The 25,438-nt window shown below is 42.4% G+C and overlaps 1 protein-coding gene across 3 annotated transcripts; it reads right to left on the bottom strand.

Moving 5' to 3' along the window:
* Positions 1-77: 77 nt before the first annotated feature.
* On the bottom strand, positions 78-24,483 carry cracr2aa (calcium release activated channel regulator 2Aa). Of its 3 annotated transcripts, none has more exons than XR_006759682.1 (18): positions 23,887-24,059; positions 19,775-20,062; positions 14,381-14,492; positions 13,959-14,160; positions 12,585-12,731; positions 11,337-11,427; positions 11,131-11,226; positions 9,566-9,753; positions 9,377-9,448; positions 9,054-9,102; positions 8,789-8,877; positions 8,021-8,378; positions 5,780-5,909; positions 4,537-4,618; positions 4,110-4,224; positions 2,825-3,023; positions 2,317-2,393; positions 78-1,752 (listed from the first exon to the last, which is right to left on the bottom strand). XR_006759682.1 is itself a non-coding variant. In XM_014147927.2 (18 exons), the coding sequence occupies exons 2-18, from the start codon at positions 19,988-19,990 to the stop codon at positions 1,665-1,667; spliced, it is 2,214 nt and encodes a 737-aa protein (XP_014003402.2). In that variant the 5' UTR covers positions 19,991-20,062; positions 24,407-24,483; the 3' UTR covers positions 78-1,664. The 3 variants fall into 3 exon arrangements, 2 of the variants coding, with proteins under 2 accessions (XP_014003402.2, XP_014003401.2); XM_014147927.2 differs by lacking the exon at positions 23,887-24,059 and adding an exon at positions 24,407-24,483 and having other exon boundaries at positions 2,922-3,023; XM_014147926.2 differs by having other exon boundaries at positions 2,922-3,023.
* Between the last annotated feature and the right edge of the window lie 955 nt (positions 24,484-25,438).

The following is a 25,438-nucleotide window of genomic DNA, read 5'->3' as shown; positions in this document are numbered from 1 at the left end:
GTAATCTGAAATTCAAGTTTCACAATTGCATCCACTTTGCTACTTCAAGGAAGTGGTGTTTTAATTTAAAAGATCACTGAAATATACAATATGTTTATTATTCAGAGAAACCATACAACATTTTTCATATTTACATTTTCACATACATTATTGTGCAAGAACACAGGCCCAGTAGCGTGGCACAAATGCAACTGAATTGGTTCATTTAGAGTAGTCCTGGTGCTATGGCACACTGTCACATACACAAGGAATACTCTCTATACCGGAGGGCTCCAAATGACGATTTCTCAGTATCCTTCAACATCACAGAACATACACATACAGTACGTATCTAATGGTACCTCCAGTGTCTCATACGCATCTATCGGTATCTGAAGTACTTTACAGGTGCAGTGATGGCATACATTGCAATGTGTTAGATTTAAAATGGAACATTTGTTCAAGGATACTTGGCACAATATATATTTTTATGGAATTATTAGGAGAAATGTTTTAGTGCGCCCACAAACAAATACTTCTAAGAGAAGGCAAATCTCTTGGCAAAACTAAGCAAACAACTACAGTACAACAGAACTCCTTCATAGAAATAACACTGTGCCAATTACATAAAAAAAAGCCAAATAGTGGTGACGGTTTATATGCAAACGCTTTGAGAGAGGTATAGTATGTCAGAGCTTTACTACCTTCCACAAACATTTGTGTAAAAGGAGAAGCTGCCAATTAGACTTTCTAGACACATACAGATGTAGGATCTTCACTTGATCACTGCTGTTGCTGAGAATTTCTGTGCCCCAGAATTTACATAGATTTCACTAAAAACTCACACTAACACATATTAACAGTATTGCACTTTTCACGTAGCCTAATCCCGATCTAGCAACATTACATCGGCAGAAAAGTTAATGGACTAAACGTTCAAATCTTGTTGCTGCAGGATTATTTTGCTGCGACAATACTGGTCAAATTAGGATCCCACATCTGTAGTTGACTTCTGGTAAATCATCCCAACATTACATACACAACACAGTAAACCTTATTACATTTGAGGGATAAGCTAATCTATTCATCAGATTGATCTGAGATAAAGTCCAAATCTGACAAATGTTATAACCCTTCTCTACTACTGGAAAATGTTAAATTGGTCCTGAACGAAATTCAGATTTCACGAAACCTAACTATAAACAAGGTTTACTTTTATTTTTTCAGTACATTTGTCAGACAGTGTAAACTGTACTGAATTAAATATAAAAGTAGTATAGTTACTGGTTTTGACTTAGCTAGTTGAAAATTAATTTTCATTAAAAATACGTTTTTATTAGGAAAATCTATATGTTATTATTGTAGTGCAAGACTGTCTTTTAAAAAATGTCATTATCCATGTATGGCAGTGTCAGCACCTACCCTGGCCCTTTCATCGTGTGAAATGCTAAGACAATTTTATTTATTTTTTTCCCCCTCAAAGAGGCGTTTAAAAAAAAAAAACACAGATTCAAGAAACGGGTGTTCCCACCGTAGGTGGACTGGGTGACAGTGAGAGGTATTGTGCTGTAGATCTTTGAGTTCTTAAGGAACTCTAGTCAGAATCTACTGTATATTTAATTAGGTGAGTTCACCATCACCTTGTGTGTTGAGAAGATAGAAGCTAGCTAGTAGCCTTCTTGTTGCTAGCAGCAGGACCTCTTCTTCTGTGAAGAGCTGTTTACCAGTTGGACCGTCTTCTCTTTCTCTCGGTCCTCCTGCTCTTTCAGAATTCTAGGGGACACAGAAGAGATTTTACTCAGAAATGAGCCAAAGTCACATACTGTAGGTTAACTGTTTATTATTGAGAGTGAGATCCCAACATAAATTACAGTGCAATAGACTTGACTAAAGAAATCACCCAATATTAGATTCCAATACTATTATTGAAGTTGGGAGCATCAACTGCTAGGATAAAGTTGTTTATCATGTGTGTTAAGTGTATATTTAGGAATGATAAGGTTGGTCATTGTTTTCCTTTCTTTCCCTGTACTTGTCAATATCAACACAGAGTTTTTTTGTACCTCCAGACACACTGACACATTTGGCCTCAAGTGAGTTGTCAGATTTCATTGCAAAACACATAAAGCCTAGCTTGGATGAAGCCCAAGCAGACAGTGATTCTATTTTGTGGCCTGACAGTGTTAAGCTTGCTTTCCCTTCGTATAGCCTTGCTAATGGCCAAAATCAAAATGACAAACAGTCGTGTTAAGACAATAGTAAATGTGGAAGTAGTAAGACTTATGTCCTCTGTTAAAACGCTGGGTAGAATCCCACACAGCGCTTAACTTAACTCACCTTGCCAAATGTACCAGAGAGTCTACAACGTTTTGTCCAGAGCAAGCACTGCACTCATAGAAAATCAACTGGCAGTCCTGCAAAGGAGATTTGATAACTGTCATTAGCAGATGAAAAACAGGGAAGTCAATGGGATGTACAGTACAGTGCTCTGATTGGAACTGGCTGTAGTAGGGTCGATCATGCTCTCCTCTTCCACACAGCCTCCTACTCAGGCCTGTTTAGTAACATTAAAGGTAATCATTGTCTGGACTAATGGCCATCGGAGGAAAATGAAGAATAAGAGCAGGTCGACTGATCTAAGGCACTTAGCAATTATCTATCACCATAGAAACTACAGACCCAATGGGGGGAAAAAAATGGAATATACAAAATTATAGAGGGATGATAGAAGTCGAAAAACAACTCCTAGACCTTTAAGGCCCCCACACAAACACACACACACACACACACACACACACACATATATCTCTTAAAAAAAACAAAAAACAAATTTTGTTGCTTTTACTTATTCAGTGAGAAGATGGCCCACTACTTTGTGGCTGTGGGCACTGAGAAGCCTGTGGGTTGAAGACAACGCCCCAGGGAATTGCTGATAGACAGACCTTGGCCAATTTCTCGCCTACTCTCGTCTGAACCTCCCGCTCGTTCTCCTTGTCCGTTTTGTTTCCCAGCAGCATGATGGGAATATCCTCGCCGGCCCCCTCCTGTGAAGAGAGACGGAGATGGGCACTGATGCACTCCATTAGGGCTGGAACCTCAGCGGTCTCTTTCAGATACCCAGTGGGTGGGCAGCATTCAGCGTCGTAGGTTTTTAACATCAGTGCTACACTGAGCAAGGTCACGGACAAATCTATATTCACTACATGTTGCATAATGGTAGTACATGACACACAATCCGTAACGATAACGAATGGTAACTTGTATCGTGCCGCTTTACAAATATCCAGTAAGAATTACAATAATTACCGTAATTTCCGGACTATTAAGCGCACCTGAATATAAGCCGCACCCACTGAATTAAAAAATATATATTATTTTGAACATAAATAAGCTGCACATGTCTATAAGCCGCAGGTGCCTACCGGTACATTGAAACAAATGAACTTTACACAGGCTTTAACGAAACACGGCTTGTAACAAAAATAAATAGGCTTTAACGAAACACGGCTTGTAACCAAAAATACAAAATTAGCAGTAAGCTTTAGTTGTCTTGAGTCAATTCCTCACGCTGCTGTTTCCAACGTCTTATCATCGACTCATTAAGACCAAACTCCCGTGCAGCAGCTCTATTTCCTTTTCCAACAGCCAGATCAATCGCCTTCAACTTGAAAGCTGCATCATATGCATTTCTCTGTCTTTTTGCCATGATGAGGGTGACAAAATGACTACCGTAATCAGAATGATGGGAAGTTTGAGAGCGCTTGATTTAATCTAAACAGTAAACAAAAGTTGTTTGACCGTAACCTGTTCGGCAATTTCATTGGTCTAATGAAAGCTTCATGCCGCCAAAAAACTGAGCAAAAAAAATTGAAAGCGGGAAAAATCCATATATTAGCCGCGTCATTGTTTAAGCCGCGAGGTTCAAAGCCTGGGAAAAAAGTTGCTGCTTATAGTCCGGAATTTACGGTAGCGCATTTGATCTGATATTGTATATAAAATGTTCTGTAAGCCTACATTGAATGTGCTATTGAGCAGGAGGAGGCTCTCCGTATTATCTACATTTCTCTGAGCTTGTATGTGTAGGCCTGCTATTTCAGAGGTGAGCAGTGAAGTGTTTGGGCTCGTCTTACCTGTACACTGGTCAGCCACGGTCTTACCGCAGTGAAGCTCTGCTCATCAGTGATGTCATACATGACTACCACACCGTCAGCCTTGCGGAAGAACTGCTTGGTGATGCTGCGATACCTGAAGGGGTGGAGAAGGAAAACTGAGAACTCCCCCATTTGTACTTTATCCTCAAGCACAACAAAATAAGTATGGAATTTGATCTCATACTAAAAATGTCTCATTAGATACTATTTTCAAGTGTCAACATGGTCTCATTAGAAAACACTGAAAATACTAAAAAAAAAGAAAGACATTTAAGCACTGCAGTAATATTTCACTTCACTGACATTAGCAATGTGCCATACAGCATAACTGCATGTAGCAAAACAAAAGTTGCTGAGGTAAAAAGTTGAATGTGTGTAAATTCACGTAATATAGTCAAGTTCCCACCTCTCCTGTCCTGCTGTATCCCACATCTGCAGCGCCACCTGGCTGTTGTCCACCGTTATCGTTTTCACACTGTAGTCTATGCCTGTTGATGCAGGATGGACAAGATAATACTCCTCTGATTTAAGTCACCTCAGTAATTTACAATATTTTGCCTTCCAATAATATTTTTTCCTTGCAATTTTCTGTCCGTATTCTTTTTAGAAGTGCTGGGTTTGTAGTAGATAGAAAAGGTTAAAAAAATGATGAAAGGAACCAACAATTGATTTCCGGGCAAAATCTGGTAGAACAAGGAACTTCAAAAGGATATGTCCTTCTCTGAGTTTTTGAAATGTTACTCCCATCGATGGTTGCAATCAACAATATTTGTCCCCTGTGCTCAAATAGAAAAAGAGAAACATGTTTTTTTGTCAATGAGAGTATATTGCCCATTGTTCTAGAGGGACCACACAATTCAAAATCCATCTGACTCGCTCCTAAAAAAAAAAAAAAAAAGACTATTTTCAGAATCAAATCATTTGTGTGTGCTTCCAAACAGGGTCTAAATAGAGAGGAGATTAGAGTTCTGGAGCCGTTCGTACTAGGATTCAGAATAATTCAGTATGCTTGCAGTCAGTCAAAGAACAAACTAGGTTTGGGTGTGTAACATTAACCTACTGTATAACAGAAAGGCCAATTGGAAGTATCCAGTTATGGTCTGTGTGAATGCAAGTCAGTCAATACAACAGTAACACAATATGGTTTATCCGCTTAGGCTGTTGCCTATGTAGTGCAAGATCAACACAACAGTCGGCTTTCCACAGTGTAAGCAATCGGCATTTTACATTTACATTTAAGTCATTTAGCAGACGCTCTTATCCAGAGCGACTTACAAATTGGTGCATTCACCTTATAATATCCAGTGGAACAACCACTTTACAAAAGTGCATCTAAATCTTTTAAGGGGGGGGTTAGAAGGATTACTTTATCCATTTAAAAGAGCTTACTGAGTAAAGCCAGTGTGAGGTGTGAGAGGGAGGGTGAGGTCAGCCAGCCACATGTCTATGGGCTCAGCTCTGCCCTGGGTCATGTTGATTAGGACACACAGTATCAAAACAGTTTGCAACATAAAACAAAAACTAGAGATTCTTATTCTTAAGTCCAGGTAATTCCTCCCGGGTTTCAGTCCGCTTTGTTCCGTTGGTGCCTAATGAAAACCCTGCTGTGCTATAGAAAAGGAACCCTGGAGGGGCCAGCCACTACTCACCCACGGTGGCAGAGGTGCCTGGGTAGAAGCAGTCGTCACAGAACCTCATGAGGAGGGAGGTCTTCCCCACGCTAGAGTTCCCTATCAGCACGATCTTAAACAGGCGGTCCGGGGGTGGCGCTGCACCCTCCTGGAAACAACACAGAGAGATAAAGCAGAGAGAAAAGTTTCATTGCATTTTGCCAAACTCCCTTTTGTGCTTAAGTTAACGTTTCCTCAAGTAATAACCAAGATATTTCAGATTGTGACTATCCAATTCAATATATGCTGAGAGAGGGTATACTAAAACGATGACATGGCCCTAGCTGATGCACTAAATATTTGAGCAACATATTTCAGCATATTTTGAATGCAGCATATACCCCCTAATTCTAAGTCCACAACACAACTACTATCCTATAAAACCATCAAGTTGTAAAGTTCTTGAAACTGCATTTGTAATGTACTCAGACATATACATTACAGCCTTATTCTAAAATGTATTCAATTAATGTTTTTCCTCAATCTACACATAATACCACATAACAACAAAGCAAAAACAGGTTTGGAAATGTATTAAAAAAATTTAAAAAGCAGAAATATCTTATTTACATAAGTATTCAGATCCTTTGCTATGAGATTCAAAATTGAGCTCAGGTGCATCATGTTTCCTTTGATCATCCTTGAGATGTTTCTACAACTTCATTGGAGTCCACCTGTGGTAAATTCAATTGATTGGACATGATTTGGAAAGGCACGTACCTGTCTATATAAGGTCCCACAGTTGACAGTGCATGTCAGAGCAAAAACAAAGCCATGAGGTCGAAGAAATTGTCCGTAGAGCTCCGAGACAGGATTGTGTTGAGGCATAGATCTGGGGAAGGGTATAAAAAAAATGTCTGCAGCATTGAACACATTCTTAAATGGAAGTTTGGAACTGCCAAGGCTCTTCCTAGAGCTGGCCACCCAGCCAAACTTTGCAATTAGGGGAGAAGGGCCTTAGGTCAGGGAGGTGACCAAGAACCCAATGGTCACTCTGACAGAGCTCCAGAGTTCCTCTTTGGAGATGGGAGAACCTTCCTGAAGCACAACCATCTCTGCAGCACTCCACCAATCAGGTCTTTATGGTAGAGTTGCCAGACGGAAGCCACTCCTCAGTAAAAGGCACATGACAGCCCACTTGGAGTTTGCCGAATGGCATCTAAAGGACTGTCAGACCATGAGAAACTAAATTCTCTGGTCTGATAAACCCACGATTGAACGCTTTTGCCTGAATGCCAAACGTCACGTCTGGAAGAAACCTGGCATCATCCCTACAGTGAAGCATGGTGGCAGCATCATGCTGTGGTAAGGTTTTTCAGTGCCAGGGACTGGGAGCCCAGTCAGGATCGCCGGAAAGATGAACAGAGCAAAGTACAGAGATCCTTGATGAAAACCTGCTCCAGAGCACTCAAGACCTCAGACTGGGGCAAAGGTTCACCTTCCAACAGAACAACAACCCTAAGCACACAACGCAGCAGTGGCTTCGGGAGCTTGAGAGGATCTGCAGAGAATGGGAGAAACTCCCCAAATACAGGTGTGCCAAGCTTGTAGCGTCACACCCAAGAAGACTCTAGGCTGTAATCACTGCCAATGGTGCTTCAACAAAGTACTGAGTAAAGGGTCTGAATACTTATGTAAATGTGATTTAAGTTTAGCAAAAACTTCTAAAAACCCGTTTTTGCTTTGTCATTATGGGGTATTGTGTGTAGATTGAGGGGGGAAAAAAAACAATTTAATACATTTTAGAATAAGGCTGTACCTTAACAAAATGTGGAAAAAGTCAAGGGGTCTGAATACTTTCCAAATGCACTGTATATAGAGTAAGTTCCTAGATGACATTAAATCATGTAAACTTCCTGAAACATTCATTCAACACACACAAGTAGCTAAACCTGTTGCCAGGGTAACTGTGGGGTCAAGTCACTCAAAGTGAGAAACCCAACCCTGTGACCGCTGTTCTCCCATCTCAGGTCTGCTCAGACAGGAGAACACATTGTGCTGTACATCCACCTTCACCCCTCTATACTGGGTCAGGAGAACCAACAAAAACACACTGACCTATAAACAACCCAGAAGGCCTGAAGAGGAAGGCAAGGTTCTATTAAAGGGAAGGTTACTAGGCCAACTGATACCTTCTCATTGTCTATTGATCAGAGACAAAAACAAAGCCTGTCCAACATTATGACCAATCAACCTTGTCTGTGAGCATACAAGTCTTACGTTCACCACGGTCTCCTTGCCGACAGGCTGGCCCCTGGGGGACGTAGGCGTCTCCGACTCTCTGGTGTCAGCTGGCTGCTGCTCCCTAGTCGGAAGAGAACTAGGAGGATATATTGAGTTCATCTGCAGCTCTATGTGCTCTTCCTCCTCCCCTTCTTCCTCTGCCTCCTCGCTCCACTCACAGAGCTGGACATGGTAGTCGTCCTGCAAGAGCTGGGGTAGGTGGTCCTCCTCTATGGAGATGATCCTCTGTAGGGGTCTGTGGGTGGATTTGGAGTCTACCACATCCTCCAGGCTGTAGCCATTCACTCCCCCCGGGCTCTTCTTCTTAGAGTGGTGGAGCCCTACCTCTTCCTCACTGGAGAGACAGGGATGAGATGGTAATTGGAGGGACAAATGTGAATTGGCTGACAATTGCTTTTTTTTTGGAACATAATGGTATGGCTGTAGAATGTGAATTGACTCGCATATTTATATAAGCATTTGCATATTCAGAACAATGTAAATACAGTACGGACATGTTCTGCACTGAGTTACAACTGCAGCCCTATTGAATTCTGTGTCATGTGCTTTGTTCTACTTTGTGTAATGCCATCTACTTAGAAAATATGAATCATTCACCATTAATAACTACTCAAGCAACAGTCAGTCATACTGAAGTGTGTATTGTAGGTGAATTGAACGTTAGTATAAATGAAGGCCTCCACGACTGAATCAGACAGTATTCACTCAATTTGTATTAAAAGCATTTCAGAGCAAATGGTGTACCATTTAAAGGCCTTTTTGTCAAAGGGATTCAGAGTATTTGATCCAGGCCTCGGGTTCCAAGCAGGATTTTCAACAGTATTCCTCAGTTTCTGCAAAACAACAAATTTAAAGCTACAGTTTGATTGCAATTGGATTTGATAAAAAAATGTTTTCTAGGTTCAATGCTTTTTCCAGGAATCAAGTTTTTAGGATAGGATCTATCAAACAGATCAGACAGACATGGGATTTCACAAATGGACAATGAAAAATGCATGCGAATACTTACTTGATATGTCCTTGTATCTCGTTCATCTCGTAAGTGTTTGTTCATTTCCCTGGAGACAATATAACAAGGAATGGGTTCATTGCAAAAAATAAAAACATTTTGTAAGAACAAGTGGGAAACCGCTTCGAGGAGTTTGCCTAAGGTCAATGCTATATGCTTTGCTATCTGCTCGATGGATGCGTGGCCTTGGTTTGTAGTGAATATAACATTGTACCCTATTGTACAGTATACTATTTGCTCATTGATTTGGAGAACAGTGGCCCCTGGACTGATATAACCCATTGCCTCTCTCCTAGTGTGTGTCTGTCGGTCTCCACTTCTACCTCAGCAGGTCAAGTTGTTTCAGCAGGCTTGCTCGCTCTCTCTGCAATCCCTCTGTGACCTGGTACATTTCCCTGTGTTGGAAAACAAATCCACATATTCGTGTACTGTGGACTCACAAGGAGACCCAATCAGGATCCCAGACAGTCAGCTAGCCAACCAGACAGCCAGCCACAAAGAAGCAGACTTACCTCTCCCTCTCCTTTTGCAGGCGTGACGACTGCTCCTGCAGAAGGCCCAGCTGCTCCTGTGCCAGGATCAGCTCCTGACTGGTGTGCTCCAGCTCTTGGGCCAGATCCTCATTGGTCTGCTTCAGCTTCACATTCTCCACCTTGGTCACGTGCTGCTCGCTGTGCAGCTCCCGACACTGACACTCCAACTGGGGGAGGGGACACAGGGGAGAGGGGCCACGGTCACAGAGGAGACGGGCAGACAACACACAAAAACACCACAGCCAAAAGCAGACGCCCTACAAAATGCACTTTCATCTGGTCATATACAGCTTTAAAAACACAATTTCCCAGACACTACTATGCAGTAACAATCATAGTCTGATCAGCCTTAGCAAATCAGTGTCTATTGTGTGATTGCGACGATACACCGAGCATTGATGAATGGAAAAGATGAAACGAGTGATATCTGCCGGCCTGGTCTGACCCACACACATCCATTAAATCCAGGGGCTGTGTGAGGACACACACAAGGCTGTGGTCTGACCCACACACATCCATTAAATCCAGGGGCTGTGTGAGGACACACACAAGGCTGTGGTCTGACCCACACACATCCATTAAATCCAGGGGCTGTGTGAGGACACACACAAGGCTGTGGTCTGACCCACACACATCCATTAAATCCAGGGGCTGTGTGAGGACACACACAAGGTTGTGGTCTGATCCACAAACAGCCATTTAATCCAGGGGCTGTGTGAGGACACACATAAGGCTGTGGTCTGACTGTAGCCTCAAACACTACTATCACTGTTCTACATATATAAGCCAAAGTGCTCCAACATGGGATCTAAAACAAATTTTTTTAAAATAATTGAGCGACACTGCGATGAGGCTAGCCAGCATAGCGTCTGGATGCCTCCTTTACAGAGACTGTGTTGGCAGCATAGAAGTAGAATCTCTAGAACAGACATTCCCATTAAAGTCAATGTTCCGCCATTCTATTAACATGGTCGGCAGAGAGGAACATGGAATGTGAATTACAGACATAATAATTAGAGGCGCTCAGGTACCTCTGAGAGAAAGCCTTGGTGACTTGGGTACAGTAGGAACTCAGGCCTTATTCCCCTTTGTAATGTAAATGAAGAAGTACGAGTAAGACTAATTGTTGCCCATTAGTTTACTCCAGTTAGGGGAGGTACGGGAAAATAATACATTTTGGAAATTATGCAGACAATTACATTGATGGAAGCCACAATCTGCAATATTAAAGCTAATCTCCACCCCCCCCCCATAAAATAAAAAATGAGACTAATTTCCAATGGACTAATTAGTCTTAAAAGCGTCAGTGGAGTTCTGTTTGTGAGAGTGTCACGGTTACACATGATCATCACTTAGTTTCCATTAAAGAATACGCTGCAGACAGACACTCAGCAACAGCTCTTAGAGTCTACTAATAATAACTGGTGACAATTCGGTCACCAAAATTAGATTGAATGAAAAATAATAAGTTCTGTACAGTGCAAATCTACCCATCAGTGCCTGTGATCGTCCGTCAAGGACTCATCATTCGTGTCCTGACTCACCCGCCTCTGTTTCTGGAAGATCTGCTCCAGCTCCCGCTCCTTACTGGAGAGCTGATGCTCTAGGTCCTGGCTCCTAGACAGGAAGCGTTCAGAGTCCTGCAGGGGGGAGAGAGAGAGAGCGGGAGGGAGAACGAGAGAGCAAGAGGATCTTCCCAAAAACTGAGGTTACTAACAAGGCGTATGCAGTGGGAGATCTCTTCCTTTACCTGCAGGAGGATCCTGTCCTTCTCATTTTTGATTTGCTGCTCCATTTCTTCATATAAGCGCTGGATCTCGTCGTCATGTGTTGCTGCTTTTCTGTTCGGATGTAGAATTATTTTATAAAAAAAAAAAATTGGGTGGGGGGGGGGTCTTGTTAATGCTAATAAAGCTTTTTCCATTAGCTTTGGCAGCACATAAGAAAATGGACTGCTCAAGCGTTATCAAATGTTTAGTTAAGCTTTCAGTCTGCCATTTCAAAATCATACAGTAGGTCAACTGTAAGCTAGCATGACCCATTCTGAACAGGCACAGCAACAAATAACAGTTTCAGATAAGTACCACTTATTATCAGTGTAGTTCACATCTGAAAATCAAAAAGGATAACTATAATTACTTAACCATTAAAGGCCTGACCACTCCGGTCAGCTTGAAAAAAAAATCTAATCCCTGCGTCTCTACAGCAAGAAAGATGTTCACGAGTTTCGAAACAGCTGCGGTGTGAGCCACCTGTCATAAAACCCAACCATAGCAGCCTCCTCCAACATCTGCATTCCTTTCACTTAGAAACAGCCTCAAAAACAGGTTGCTTTTCAGCTATGGGAAACAGTGTGATAATGCACCACTATGGTACAAAAGCTACGCTGTGCTCAGTTGAAACATGACATAATAAACAAGCAGGTAGAGATTGTCAAGTAGTATTCCTTGTAAAATTGCCATGAACATTGTCTGTCACAATTTGGAGAAAGTGAGAGTTTTGGGAGCACATTGACAAGCACTTAATATTGCTTTGGAGCTGGGAGGTTAGCCACATCCCAATGGTGGAGTAAACGTTTCTTTCACCCACACTGTAAAACTTAAACACTTCTCCCAGGCTAACTAAGGACTACAAATCTGTCAGTCAGAAAAAGCTATACTTTTAGTAATAAACATTTTTTTTAAGGGAAAAACCCCCCAGAAAAAAACATAACTGGGGACGATCATTCTATAGATGCCCTAATGCAAAAAAGGTTTAAATGACATTCATATCGTAGCAAGCATATACAGTAAGCTACTTTGCCCTTCGTTACTCGGGCAGAGGTTATCTGTAAAGGAACATTGAGCTAGCCTGGTCGCAGATTTGTTTGTGTTGTCTAGCCAATGACTATTTGAGTTGGCAAGACAGCACAAACAGATCTGGGACCAGGCTACAGTGAGCTACTAATTGGCCAAATTCTACATGGGTACCAATACCTGATGAATGGCGATATTTCTACCTTTTAAGGGCGCTCTCCATCTCCCTCTTCTCCTGGTTAGCCTCTTTGATCTGGAAGGTGACCCTGGCCAGGAACTCCTCAAAGTTGGACAGGAGATGCGGCTCATCTCTTCTCAGCTGGGCCCACAGACTACGCACCTCACCAGGGCTGATGGGAAGGGGGTCAGAACAAAGATTAGTTTCAATGACAAGACATGGAATACAGTCTGTACTCAGGTTTCTGTGTAGAACAACTGTACTGAGGTACTTCTTGGTGGGGGGAAGAAAATAAAAGAAGTACTTCAAGTTGAACCTTTGGGTCAATGTGAACAATTAGGACAATGTAGGCAGGCAGGCAGTGGGTAGCTGTGGGCTGCCTGCAGCCGTGCTGACATATTTGTGCAAAATTGACATTTGGTCAAGATGATCTTAGCCTAGGAAATCCCATTTCCTGTTAGTAGAAAATAGTGCTATTTTGACACAACAGTTTAAACACAATCTTTGTCTGTGCCATGGTCTTCATGTCAGTGTTCAGATAACAACTGGAATAACTTATTTATGTAATATTTTGGCAGGGCAATATGTGGAAAGACCAATTGAGAAAATGATCTCATACAATGCATGTTTGATGGATCTCTGTTCATTGAAATTTGGACTAATTGATAAGACTAGCAGGCCTCTGGAAGACTCCTAAACAAATATGGAAACTTTCCAATCCTCACAGTAGAGTTACATGCCGTGTCAACTTCAGGAAAACACAGCGGAGGTTGATGTAAATTGTTAGCATTGCGTTCTGGTTCTAACCCAGGTTTGCAGACAGTCAATAGGATGTACTTATCAAGTTGACATTCTCACCTACTACCGTTTACTTTTATTGAGCCACATTTGTTTGCTGAAGGTGAGTCTAGACATGCATTAAACGAGGCCCGGCTCTCTCGTTTCTCTCCTCTGAATGCCTGGAGGAGAAAGGCAAAAGCACTGGTACCAGCACCAACCAATGTCTGGAATACATCCACAGACATGAATGTCAGTGACTATAATGATTTGTTCAAGGTTAAATAACCCAACTCAATTTAGACTAACTTTTCCTATGAGAGTTTTTTTTGGGGTAGACGACAGTGACCTCAGGTATTTCATCTGTTTTCTACTTAAACATGTCTGTAGACTTTATGCTTGTTTGTTAAGCTTATAGAATTTGAGAAATATCAAAGCAAGCAGATTGAAACAGAATGGCTAGCACTACTATGGAACGGCAACTTAGTGCTTTTTGTTTTGCACAGCTGACTTCAATCAATCTAATCTTTCTAAAGGAATAGACTGGTCATTTGAGGGCATTATTTAGGGTTGGACAAAGACTCACATAGTATGGACGTCATAGACAAAAACAAACACTCACTCCTCAAAGACGTTGCTGGCGCCCAAGCTCTCCATGAGCATGCAGAAGTGCCTCTCTTCCTCGTCCTCGCTGCCCATCAGCCTCTCCTCCCACTGGGTCTGGTAAAGGGAGTCTGGGGGGCCCTGGTTGGCTTCCTTGGAAATGGGGCAGGCATCCCCCATCCCTTCTGTTACAGAGATCCTTCGGCCAAACAGGAACTCACCTGGAGAAATAAAGAGTCCAGGAGATTATTTATAATACCCTTTACTCCCTCTCTTTCTATGTATCTGTACCTACTCAGAGCTGCATACTCTGCTTGCACAGTGCACTAGCACAGTTAACGTTATTATGTGGAAAGGGAAGATGCAGCAAATCAAACTACATCACAGCACATCAACATACATTGGACAGTAGAAAGTGAGAACAGGACATAGTCAACGTACTGAACCCTGAGGAGAACTCCTGCAGGGTGAGGTATCCGTTGCCGTCAGAATCCAGGGTGTCGAAGACATTCTCCAGCTCCTCTGCACTGAGGGGCAGTTGTCCATGGAGCCTCTGCGGAGCAGGACACACAACACAAATCAGGTGCCATGGACACAACTGGGGACCTGAAGGACTCAAGTCTTTATGTTAAACAGACACCGTAATTGGGGGACAACATGCTCATAGTAACGGAATAAATGGAATTGTATCAAACTCAAAAAAACACACGGCTTCCATGCAACTCCATTCACTCAATTCCAGACATTATTACGAGCCATTATCCCTCAGAAGCCTCCTGTGCCAACAATACAGTACGGTACAACAGCTGCCAGCCAAGCACAAACACCTGGGAACACACTCAACAGTATCATCAGCATCAGAAGAGACGGTCATGTACAGGAGAGCAGATGTTCTTCCTGTTCATAAAGTGTAGGATGGTGTATCATTTGCATTCACACAACCGACGTAACGCGAGTTCATGACAAAGGAACCGTTAACAACTAGGACAGGCTGCTCCATAAAACGTCTATATTAATAAACTTGAGACATTCATTCGTTCAGATTGAAGGCAAAACATTATAGAAATGAACATTCTGCCCAAAGTCAAAAAACGCCCAAACCGCCATTTACACGCCAAGGCCAAGCAGTGTGTGAAAGCAAACAGACTCTGAAACGCTGACAATATGCAGTAAAGACCACAACGATGCAGAAAAGCCAAGCGCTGCCTCACCTCTGTGAGCTGGGCATGTCTATGTTTACACCGAAACCACTTGTGAAATTTGTGGTAGGAACTCCTTGTTAAACTCTTATCTGGGCTGAACACATCCCTTAAGTCAGCAGACAGAGATCACAGCCGGAGACACCATTGCCACCCTCTTGGTCACGGTGTGAGAAACATCGTAAGGCTGTTTGTGCAATCAGCAGAAAACGACACGCGCACATACAGGGTTAATGCTGGCAGTCACTAGAAAACATTCATGAAATGTTCCATTTTTTTTTTGATGTGTTCAGAACTTTGCTAAATTACTTATTTATCCACTTTGCCCTTATGGATAAACAAGGTAAGCCTAATCAGGCATAGTAAATACCCGACTAAATCTAAAACCAACTTGCATATGGCAGAGAAATACATTTTCTGTTCCATCTACTCAGGTCATATAAGGATAGACAAGCAGAAATGCATTTCAGTTGCATAACACATATTCACGAAGACAATTGTAATGTATTATACAGGAGTGCACACAGTTATGCACTGACGTTATTCCCCAAAATGTTTTGGGGGGCTGATTTCATTACTTTCACAACTCAGAAACGAACACGGGGAGCGGGTATAGGGGCATGTTTTGTATATTTCCATAAACATTGGATCAAAGGGATCTATTCTATTGAGACTCTCGTCACGGTGTGGGCTCACAAGTGCTCGATCAAAGGAATACTCTGCCCATCGATGAATATGTAAGAAGCATTTGGATCTGCACAGTAACGCAAATGAAGTTGCTGTGTGACAAAGCAGGGCTCTGTGTGGCTCTTTGCTGCCCGTATGTGTTGTGGGTTCCTGTCACTCTTTCACATGCTCTCCTGAATAAGATAGATACAGGCTACATCCTCAGAATCATCTCTAATGAGCACACCAGAGATATAAAAAGTGTTCCATTTAATTCTATGGAGCAAACGCAGCCCCTGTCCTCCACATACAGCCTTGTGAAATGACCAGATTGTCGTCTCCAAATCTAACAAAGGGTCTATGGAGGATTTGTTGCAGTTGTTAGGTTTGGCATTATTTAGCCAAATGTACAGTGCCTTCGGAAAGTATTCACACTACTTCCCTTTTTCCACATTTTGTTACATTATAGCCTTATTCTAATATTGATTTGTATCAATCTACATATAATTCCCCATATTAACAAAGCAAAAACAGGTTCAGAATTTTTTGCAAATTTATATATATTTATACATTTTTTTTCTTCACATTTACATAAGTATTCAGACCCTTTACTCAGTACTTTGTTGAATCACCTTTGGCAGAGATTACAGCCTCGAGTCTTCTTGGGTATAACGCCACAAGCTCGGCACACCTGTATCTGGGGAGTTTCTCGCATTCTTCTCTGCAGATCCGCTCAAGCTCGGTCAGGTTGGATGGGTAGCGTCGCTGCACAGCCATTTTCAGATCTGTCCAGAGATGTTCAAGTTCGGGCTCTGGCTGGGCCACTCAAGGACATTCAGAGACCTGTCCCGAAGCCACTACTGTGTTTTCTTGGCTGTGTGCTTACGGTCGTTGTTCTGTTGGAAGGTGAACCTTCGCCCCAGTCTGAGGTCCTGAGAGCTTTGGAGCAGGTTTTCAAGGATCTCTGTACTTTGCTCCGTTCATCTTTCCCTCTATCATGTCTCCCAGTCCCTGCCACTGAAAAACATCCCCACAGCATGATGCTGCCACCACCATGCTTCACCGTAGGGATGGTGCCAGGTTTCCTCCAGACATGACACTTTGCATCCAGGCCAAAGAGTTCAATCTTGGTTTCATCAGACCAGATAATATTGTTTCTCATGGTCTGAGACTCTTTAGGTGCCTTTTGGAAAACTCCAAGCGGGCTGTCATGTGCCTTTTACTGAGGATTGGGTTCTGTCTGGCCACTCCACAATAAAGACCTGATTTGTGGAGTACTGCAGAGATGGTTGTCCTTCTGGAAGGTTCTCCGATCTCCACAGAGGGACTCCGGAGCTCTGTCAGAGTGACCATTGGGTTCCTGGTCACCTCCCTGACCAAGGCCCTTCGACACAGATTTGGCCAGGTGGCCAGCTCTAGGAAGAGTCTTGGTGATTCCAAACTTCTTCCAATTAAGAATGATGGAAGGCTCTGTATTCTTGGGGACCTTCAATGCTGCAGAAATGTGTTGTTACCCTGCCCCAGATCTGTGCCTCGACACAATGAGTCTGTGAGCTCTACGGAAAATTCCTCCGACCTCATGGCTTGGTTTTTGCTGTGACATGCACTGTCAACTGTGGTACCTTACATACAGTGAGGGAAAAAAGTATTTGATCACCTGCTGATTTTGTACGTTTGCCCACTGACAAAGAAATTATCAGTGTATAATTGTAATGGTAGGTTTATTTGAACAGTGAGAGACAGAATAATAACAAAAGATCCAGAAAAACGCATGTCAAAAATGTTATAAAATGATTTGCATTTTAATGAGGGAAATAAGTATTTGACCCCTCTGCAAAACATGACTTAGTACTTGGTGGCAAAACACTTGTTGGCAATCACAGAGGTCAGATTTTGTCCCACTCCTCTTTGCAGATCTTCTCCAAGTCATTAAGGTTTCGAGGCTGACGTTTGGCAACTCGAATCTTCAGCTCCCTCCACAGATTTTCTATGGGATTAAGGTCTGGAGACTGGCTAGGCCACTCCAGGACCTTAATGTGCTTCTTCTTGAGCCACTCCTTTGTTGCCTTGGCCGTGTGTTTTGGGTCATTGTCATGCTGGAATACCCATCCACGACCCATTTTCAATGCCCTGGCTGAGGGAAGGTGGTTCTCACCCAAGAATTGACGGTACATGGCCCCATCCATCGTCCCTTTGATGCGGTGAAGTTGTCCTGTCCCCTTAGCAGAAAAACACGCCCAAAGCATAATGTTTCCACCTCCATGTTTGACGGTGGGGATGGTGTTCTTGGGGTCATAGGCAGCATTCCTCCTCCTCCAAACACGGCGAGTTGAGTTGATGCCAAAGAGCTCCATTTTGGTCTCATCTGACCACAACACTTTCACCCAGTTGTCCTCTGAATCATTGAGATGTTCATTGGCAAACTTCAGACGGGCATGTATATGTGCTTTCTTGAGCAGGGGGACCTTGCTGGCACTGCAGGATTTCAGTCCTTCACGGCGTAGTGTGTTACCAATTGTTTTCTTGGTGACTATGGTCCCAGCTGCCTTGAGATCATTGACAAGATCCTCCCGTGTAGTTCTGGGCTGATTCCTCCCCGTTCTCATGATCATTGCAACTCCACGAGGTGAGATCTTGCATGGAGCCCCAGGCCAAGGGAGATTGACAGTTCTTTTGTGTTTCTTCCATTTGCGAATAATCGCACCAACTGTTGTCACCTTCTCACCAAGCTGCTTGGCGATGGTCTTGTAGCCCATTCCAGCCTTGTGTAGGTCTACAATCTTGTCCCTGACATCCTTGGAGAGCTCTTTGGTCTTGGCCATGGTGGAGAGTTTGGAATCTGATTGATTGATTGCTTCTGTGGACAGGTGTCTTTTATACAGGTAACAAGCTGAGATTAGGAGCACTCCCTTTAAGAGTGTGCTCCTAATCTCAGCTCGTTACCTGTATAAAAGACACCTGGGAGCCAGAAATCTTTCTGATTCAGAGGGGGTCAAATACTTATTTCCCTCATTAATATGCAAATCAATTTATAACATTTTTGACATGCGTTTTTCAGGATTTTTTTGTTGATATTCTGTTTCTCACTGTTCAAATAAACCTAACATTAAAATTATAGACTGATCATTTCTTTGTCAGTGGGCAAACGTACAAAATCAGCAGGGGATCAAATACTTTTTTCCCTCACTGTAGACAGGTGTGTGTCTTTCCAAATCATGTCCAATCAATTTAATTTATCACAGGTGGCCTCCAATCAAGTTGTAAGAACATCTCAAGGATGATCAATGGAATTTCTAAAACCTGTTTTTGGTTTGTCATTATGGGGTATTGTGTGTAGATTGCTGAGGATTTAATAAATATATATATTTTAGGATAAGGCTGTAACAGAACAAAATTTGGAAAAAGGTCAAGGGGTCTGAATACTTTCCGAAGGCACTGTATGCTATTGTCAACAGCAGTCATTCAGATGCCCTGACAAAAGCCTAAATTACAACAATGAGCTATGGGAGCTGGTGCATAGGTTAGGATACATCCACAGAGTATCATGTGTTCTCTATCAGAGTAAACAGTTATGCTAGTACTAGGCTGGGCCAATTCTTACTGGTTTCTCAGGGTAAAGAGGCTAACAGGAAAGAGACATTCTTCTGAATTAAGCATCCAGTCCACGGGGGTAAAAGCCTCAAATGCTACTGAATGTAACTCCAACAAACCCACCACAACTCATGATTGATTCTTGCTCTGAAGGATCAAAACACAGTTCAGAAAACAACTACAACAACTTGCTCTGTCAATCAACATCAAAAGTCAGCAATTTGAAATGTGTTACTCTGAAATAATGACTAGGTAACTCATATATACAGTACTAAGGATGGGAACTTGCATAATGCTGGTGTAACCTAAAAACGTCATTAACTCCCATGGGACGGTTTGGTCGCACTCAGTGAGCCCCATAGACAGTAGGTGATCTCACCTGCATGTCCCGGTGAGTGATGAAGCCTTTGTCCTCGATGTCACAGATCTGGAAGAAGTCCTGGGTCTTCTCCAGCATGGTGCTGTGTCCAGTAGATCTCTCACCGCCTCCAGCCTCACAGTCCTTCCAGTCACACACGGCCGGGCTCTGGTCCCAGTCTCTGTGCCGAGGAGCACTCCTGGATCTCCCTTTGGGGGTACTGGTGAAAGCTGCCATGGCGTGTGTGTGGTGTGGCTCCTCTCGCTCCCTCTCCCCCTACTCCTTCACATGGGTCAGGTGTAGTCAGGTCTAGACAGGGGATGAGAAAAGAGACCCAGAGTAGAGACAGGTTCAGGCTGCAGCACAGAGGCTCTCAGCAGCGATGTCACCGCTTGTCATCTCTTAGCAACCGCCTCTTTAATTAGTCGATGAAGCCCAGGCTCTGAGCGAGAGATAGAAAAGGTAAAATGGATCCCTTCAAAATAACCCTCTCTCTGAACGATGGAGCGTGACATGTCAGACTATGGTCTTTCTTCACATAGCATTTTAAGTTGTTCATTTTGTTGTGATAACCTAGGTCTTATTACAATATAATGACGTGTAGTCTAATAACGCAGCCAACTAAAAAAAACACAGTACAACAAGCCTAGAAGGAGCGACGCAAAACTCACAAGGAGAGAGTTGGCCTACTTTGAACGCATCAACAAAGAAAGGTGCTAAAGAGAAGTGACCATAAACAGTTTAGACAAACAGCTCCAATTTAGGCGGACTACTGGGTCAAAGAGGAGCACAGAGTGTGTGTAACTAGATATTAGGCCCATCTTCGAAAAACCCATGAAGTAAATTCACAGAGCAGATGGCAGAAGCCCCAAGCTCGAACTTAGTTCCCTCCCCCATCAGTGGGAAGTAGCATGTTCTCTATCAGAGGCTAACAGGAAAGAGACATTCTTCTGAATTAAGCATCCAGTCCACGGGAGAAAAAAAGCCTCAAATGGTACGGAATCCTACAATTCTTACAGCACCGTATCATGCAATGCATCAACATAGGAGACTGTTGAACTCTCAATCCAACAAGGTTGACTGTGTGTTGTGCGTCCACAGAAGACTACAGTACTACTGTTCTCTTCGTACGGCACACAGTGTGACCACAGCACGTACGAGTGAATGGCTTGATGATCGGCGACAAGTTGAGAGCCGGAGGAGTACTTTGGCCTGTCTGGAAGGGCCGTGCATGGAAATATTGACTGGTAAAGCCACTCGGCGGTTAGATCTATATGGGCTCCTGTGTGCACTGGTATGGAAGACTGCCTTAAAGGGGCTGTCCTCCTCCTGTAGGCTGCAGGCTGAGTCACTGCAGGGCAGGCAGAGAACAGAGAGCGCACCGCCACACATGCACGCCAATTCAGACGTACACACACTTCAGACTGTCTGCAGCTGGAATACATGTGCTCCCTATTCCTCCTCATGCTCCAACTAGCTAAATGTCTGATGCTCCGCATCAACATTTTTGGATGGTTATTTTGTTGACAAAAAAAAATTAAAAAAGTATTGTGCATTGCACTCTAAAAGCGCTGAAGTTGACACTTTTCTTTTGCACAGGACCAGTAATCCTCTAACTTTTAAATCGCGTGACAACACGACTATCATGAATTGACCTACTCAGTTTATGATCTCGACCGAGAATCTCATCATCCTGGATGCATCTCGACCCACCGGGATCAGATGATATTTGACACGGAGGTTGAAGACTTGAGATCTTATGTAATGGACTCCTAACAATCCACATGGCATGATGACATGTCGCCAACTCAAACACATAGGCTATTTACAATGCAATGAATGACAAATGGTACACCCTCTGTTGAATAGAATAATAGACTGTCCGTCTTAGCTAGGAGTCTATGACCTACAACGTAGGCTAATGAGCGAAGTAGAACAGAGTAGCATATGCCTTGTGCAGTCTCCATAACAATTGAATTTCAAACAGTCTAAGCTAAATGTTGCTGTAAGCTATTGGCTTGTTTCAATGGTCAACTTAGGGAAATAACCTGCTGTACTACTTTGCATACAGTTAGCTAACTTATCTTCCAAGTTGTTGCATCAAACCAGAAGTAATGAAGGGAGGCAACATAGGGCCTTCAATGTATGACATTATTTGATTAAGCTAGATACTAAAATAGACAACACTAAATCAATATAGGAAGCAACAACTGTGTAAAGTCAGACACTCATTAAAGTAAAAAAAAAACAATAAAAAAAACAATGCACTAAGTTCAACAGAAAATTGTGGTTGCCTACAAACAGGCTGCCTCTGAAAGTGACTCATCTCCGGAGCAAAACTCTTACTGGGCTGTCTCTGAAGCACTCAGACTCTGTGCTGCCAGTCTCACTACTCTACTTCCTTTGTTTGAATTATGACAAGAGCCATTTGCCCTAGAAAAATAAAGCAACTTCTCCTGTGTGTGCTGGTCCACCAGCAGGTCAAAGTCATACTGGAGCTTATGACCACAGGTAAAGTTATTGAAGAGTACCTGAATGACCAGTCTGCAACCCCTTCTGACCACTTCACTAGGTTAAGCCTAATCGGCAAGTGGTTGGATGTTGAAGCGCAACAAAATAGCAAGAGGGAGCCAACCAACATTCGCAAGAGAAAGAAAAAAAAAAAATCACAAAGCAAACTTTTTTGTAAGACAATTACTGGATTGTGGAAACAGGATAAATGTGTAAATATGATGTGGTAACAGAGCATTATTCTGCCTCCTACCACCCCAATTCATACATCAAAGTTTGAAAAGTGCAGAATGGGTATATTGTCATTTGACAATTACTTTTCACTATGACATATGTAACTAGGTCAATGTGTGGTAACTAAACCGCTTCCTGTCTTGATATGTGATCTAATCTTCATTCTTGGGACTGTACAAACAAACGCTGGCCTGCCTATCAGGTCATGTGTCAGTCAGTGGTTTCAGCACATCCGACCTGGTCATAGGTTTTTCAAGTTTACCCAGTCAGAAAACTGGCAATTGAAAGTCACTTCCTGGTTGAGCCAACTTCTCAGTTTAACCATCATGGATAGTGAGAAATATTACAATCCCAACGTGGTGTAGTGCAATTGTCTAACAGGTCTGCAATGTAATATTGTGATGCAATGGCAAAGCAGTGTTGCAGGTTATCATAAAAGGAATGACTGGATGAAAAATGTGGTTCTGCTATGCATTTTCTAAAGATGTAGACTAACCTTTTTAGTGAACTTTAATGATAACCCATTCCTGTAAAAAATCAATCAACAATATCCTGGCTGGCATAGTGCCCAGCACACCCTATGAGACAGAGATGCCAAAATCACTGACTATTAAGTTTACTTATTTGACCTCTAACAGGTGATCAAACCAGAAGCGTATTCATTACGCCGATTTTGTTGCAAAACCTAGAGGGACCTAGCTGAATTTGTCCAATAGAAATTTGTTCGGACTAATGATTAGGCCTAGACCCCACGGCATGTGAAACTTCCAGTTCACAACACGTAAATAAAGTGACCAACACCACTACCTGTAGGCTACGTGATGCCACTTTTAGAACAACTGGGAACTCGGAAATCTCGACTTCAGTGCATTAAAGACAACTGGGAATTCGGAAAAAACGAGCTCCGACTGTGAAAAATATTTTGAACTGTCATCCAACTCGGAATTCCAAGTCGGGAAACTCTGGCATCTTTCTAGTTACGACTTTCCGAACTAAAGATCACTGACGTAATTGGCCTTTTTTGTTGTTGAAGTTATCAGTTGTCTTGAAAGCACCAACAATACATCGAATTGTATTGGTCGCAAACACATATTTAGCAGATGGTATCGCGACATGTTTCTAAAATAAACAGCAGTCTCGTCACTTCAGCCAAAAAATGACATATTTAACACTAAGGTAAAATAGAAATGAAAGAGTTGCCGACAAAGTTAACAAAGAGTGATCCTTCTCAAACTGTTAACGTTACCCGCCACTTGAACCCGAATCTATGAGAACGTCTCCTGTAAACCCAGATTCTGGTTCACCCGTCACTGCAGATAGTTGTCCAGTCCAACTAGCTAGCTAAAGTAGGCTACTTTCTAAAATAGTAAGCTAAAGTAATACATTACCATGTGTTACTGGAAGGCACTAAAGACAGTCATGTACTGTGCGACTTCAAACGTGTATCTGTCACAACTTCAACAAGCTGTATTTCCTTTGTTTACGACATAACTGGAGGAATTTCACAGACCTGCCTGCGGGGAGGGACTCAAGGTCGATTCGCGTCTGTAGATATAGGGCAATTCCATGGCAACAGTGTGACAGACTCAGATTCTTTACTTTGAAATGGTATTTCAAACTAAAATCAATAATTGCAGTTAAACGAACCACATCTATGCACAAGGACAACTTTTAAACAATTTCCACTGAACATTTGTACAAAAAACTTTACTTGAAGAACAATGCTGATGCAAAGTTTAGTAACAGTGAGCTTTCGTGCCATCATTCTGTTACCAAAATGCATCTGCACTGTTATTCAAGTATATGTGTTGTATACTTTTCAGTGGAAAGTAGGATTTGTTTATATGTCCAATGCAGCCATTTTTTAAAATCTCAATATCAAATCATTTCTGAATAACAATTACATACCTTACTGTGATTGTTTTAAATTAAAATGGTCAACAACAAAAAAAAGCTTCTTAGCAAAGAGCAATTCATCAAGCAAGAATTTTGCTAGGACTGTTTGGGCGTGGACTGACTGGGGAGAGGACAACTGAAAACTAGCTGTAATTGGCAGAGTGGTTTAGAACTCTCTTTCTTATTGGTCTATTCTAATTCACCAGGCTTGCCAAAACTCCATCACACCAAAACAGGCTATAATTTCAGGCGGTCGTTTCAAACAGCTCTTTATTATCATTTTCACAATTTCAGTATTATTCCAACCTCATAGTGTAATATATATATATATGTTTTTGACTGCACTGGGCCTTTAACTTTGCAATCATTGGTTTTTGTTTGACACATTTTAAAGTGAAAAATCTGAGTCTCAATGCCACTCTCTTACCATGGAATTGCCCTATAGTAAACTTTATAAGTGCCATATTTGACTACCTGTTTTTTCAGGTGGGATTTTCTGTCTAGAAGAGGAATGGGCCGTTCCAGTCCTCAGGGACTGGAGTGGTGTCACTCCTTTCCCACATCCCTCGCAAAACAGGTGATTAAACTAATTGCATTCTAAACAGAAGATCAAGATTAGTTGATTATTTATGATTAGTTGATTATTAGAGTCCGGTGTGTTAGCCGGGGCTGGGGGAAAAGTGTGACACCAGTCAAGCCCCTAAGGACTGGAGCTGCCCATCCCTGGTCCTGAACAAATCCTGTGCAACAGCTGGACTTTCTGAAATCATAATGCAGTGTGCACTATCCAGAGAAGAAGAAGAAGAATGAATGAATGAATGAACATTTGTTTTTTGACATCATAATCAGACCATGACCTCTATGGTCTGTATGCCTCAAATTTGCAGCTGAATCCCATTCAAAGCTGGCAACTAATTACAGAGGCTGATTAATTTCACAGAGCGCTATGACAACCCTGACAGTTTCTCTTCAAAGCCATAGATACCTTTGAAATGCTTATTGACATGTGCAATAATTTATGCTCACTTACTCTTCTCCTCAGAC

The sequence above is a fragment of the Salmo salar genome, chromosome ssa16 (assembly GCF_905237065.1).
Source record: "Salmo salar chromosome ssa16, Ssal_v3.1, whole genome shotgun sequence".
Classification (NCBI taxonomy): Eukaryota; Metazoa; Chordata; class Actinopteri; order Salmoniformes; family Salmonidae; genus Salmo; species Salmo salar.
The sequence above is the reverse complement of the archived record's forward strand: the minus strand, read 5'-3'. Positions and strand labels throughout refer to the sequence as shown.

Bases quoted from the DNA above. Each gene is read 5' to 3' on its own strand.
- cracr2aa (XM_014147927.2), bottom strand. From the start codon at position 19,990: ATGGCAGCTTTCACCAGTACCCCCAAAGGGAGATCCAGGAGTGCTCCT. The intron at 12,732-13,958 runs GTGAGTGTTTGT...CCTTCCCATCAG, and splicing joins GCCAGCAACGTCTTTGAGGA to CCCTGGTGAGGTGCGTAGTC. The intron at 2,394-2,921 runs GTCTGTCTATCA...TCTCCTTTGCAG, and splicing joins TAGGCGAGAAATTGGCCAAG to GACTGCCAGTTGATTTTCTA.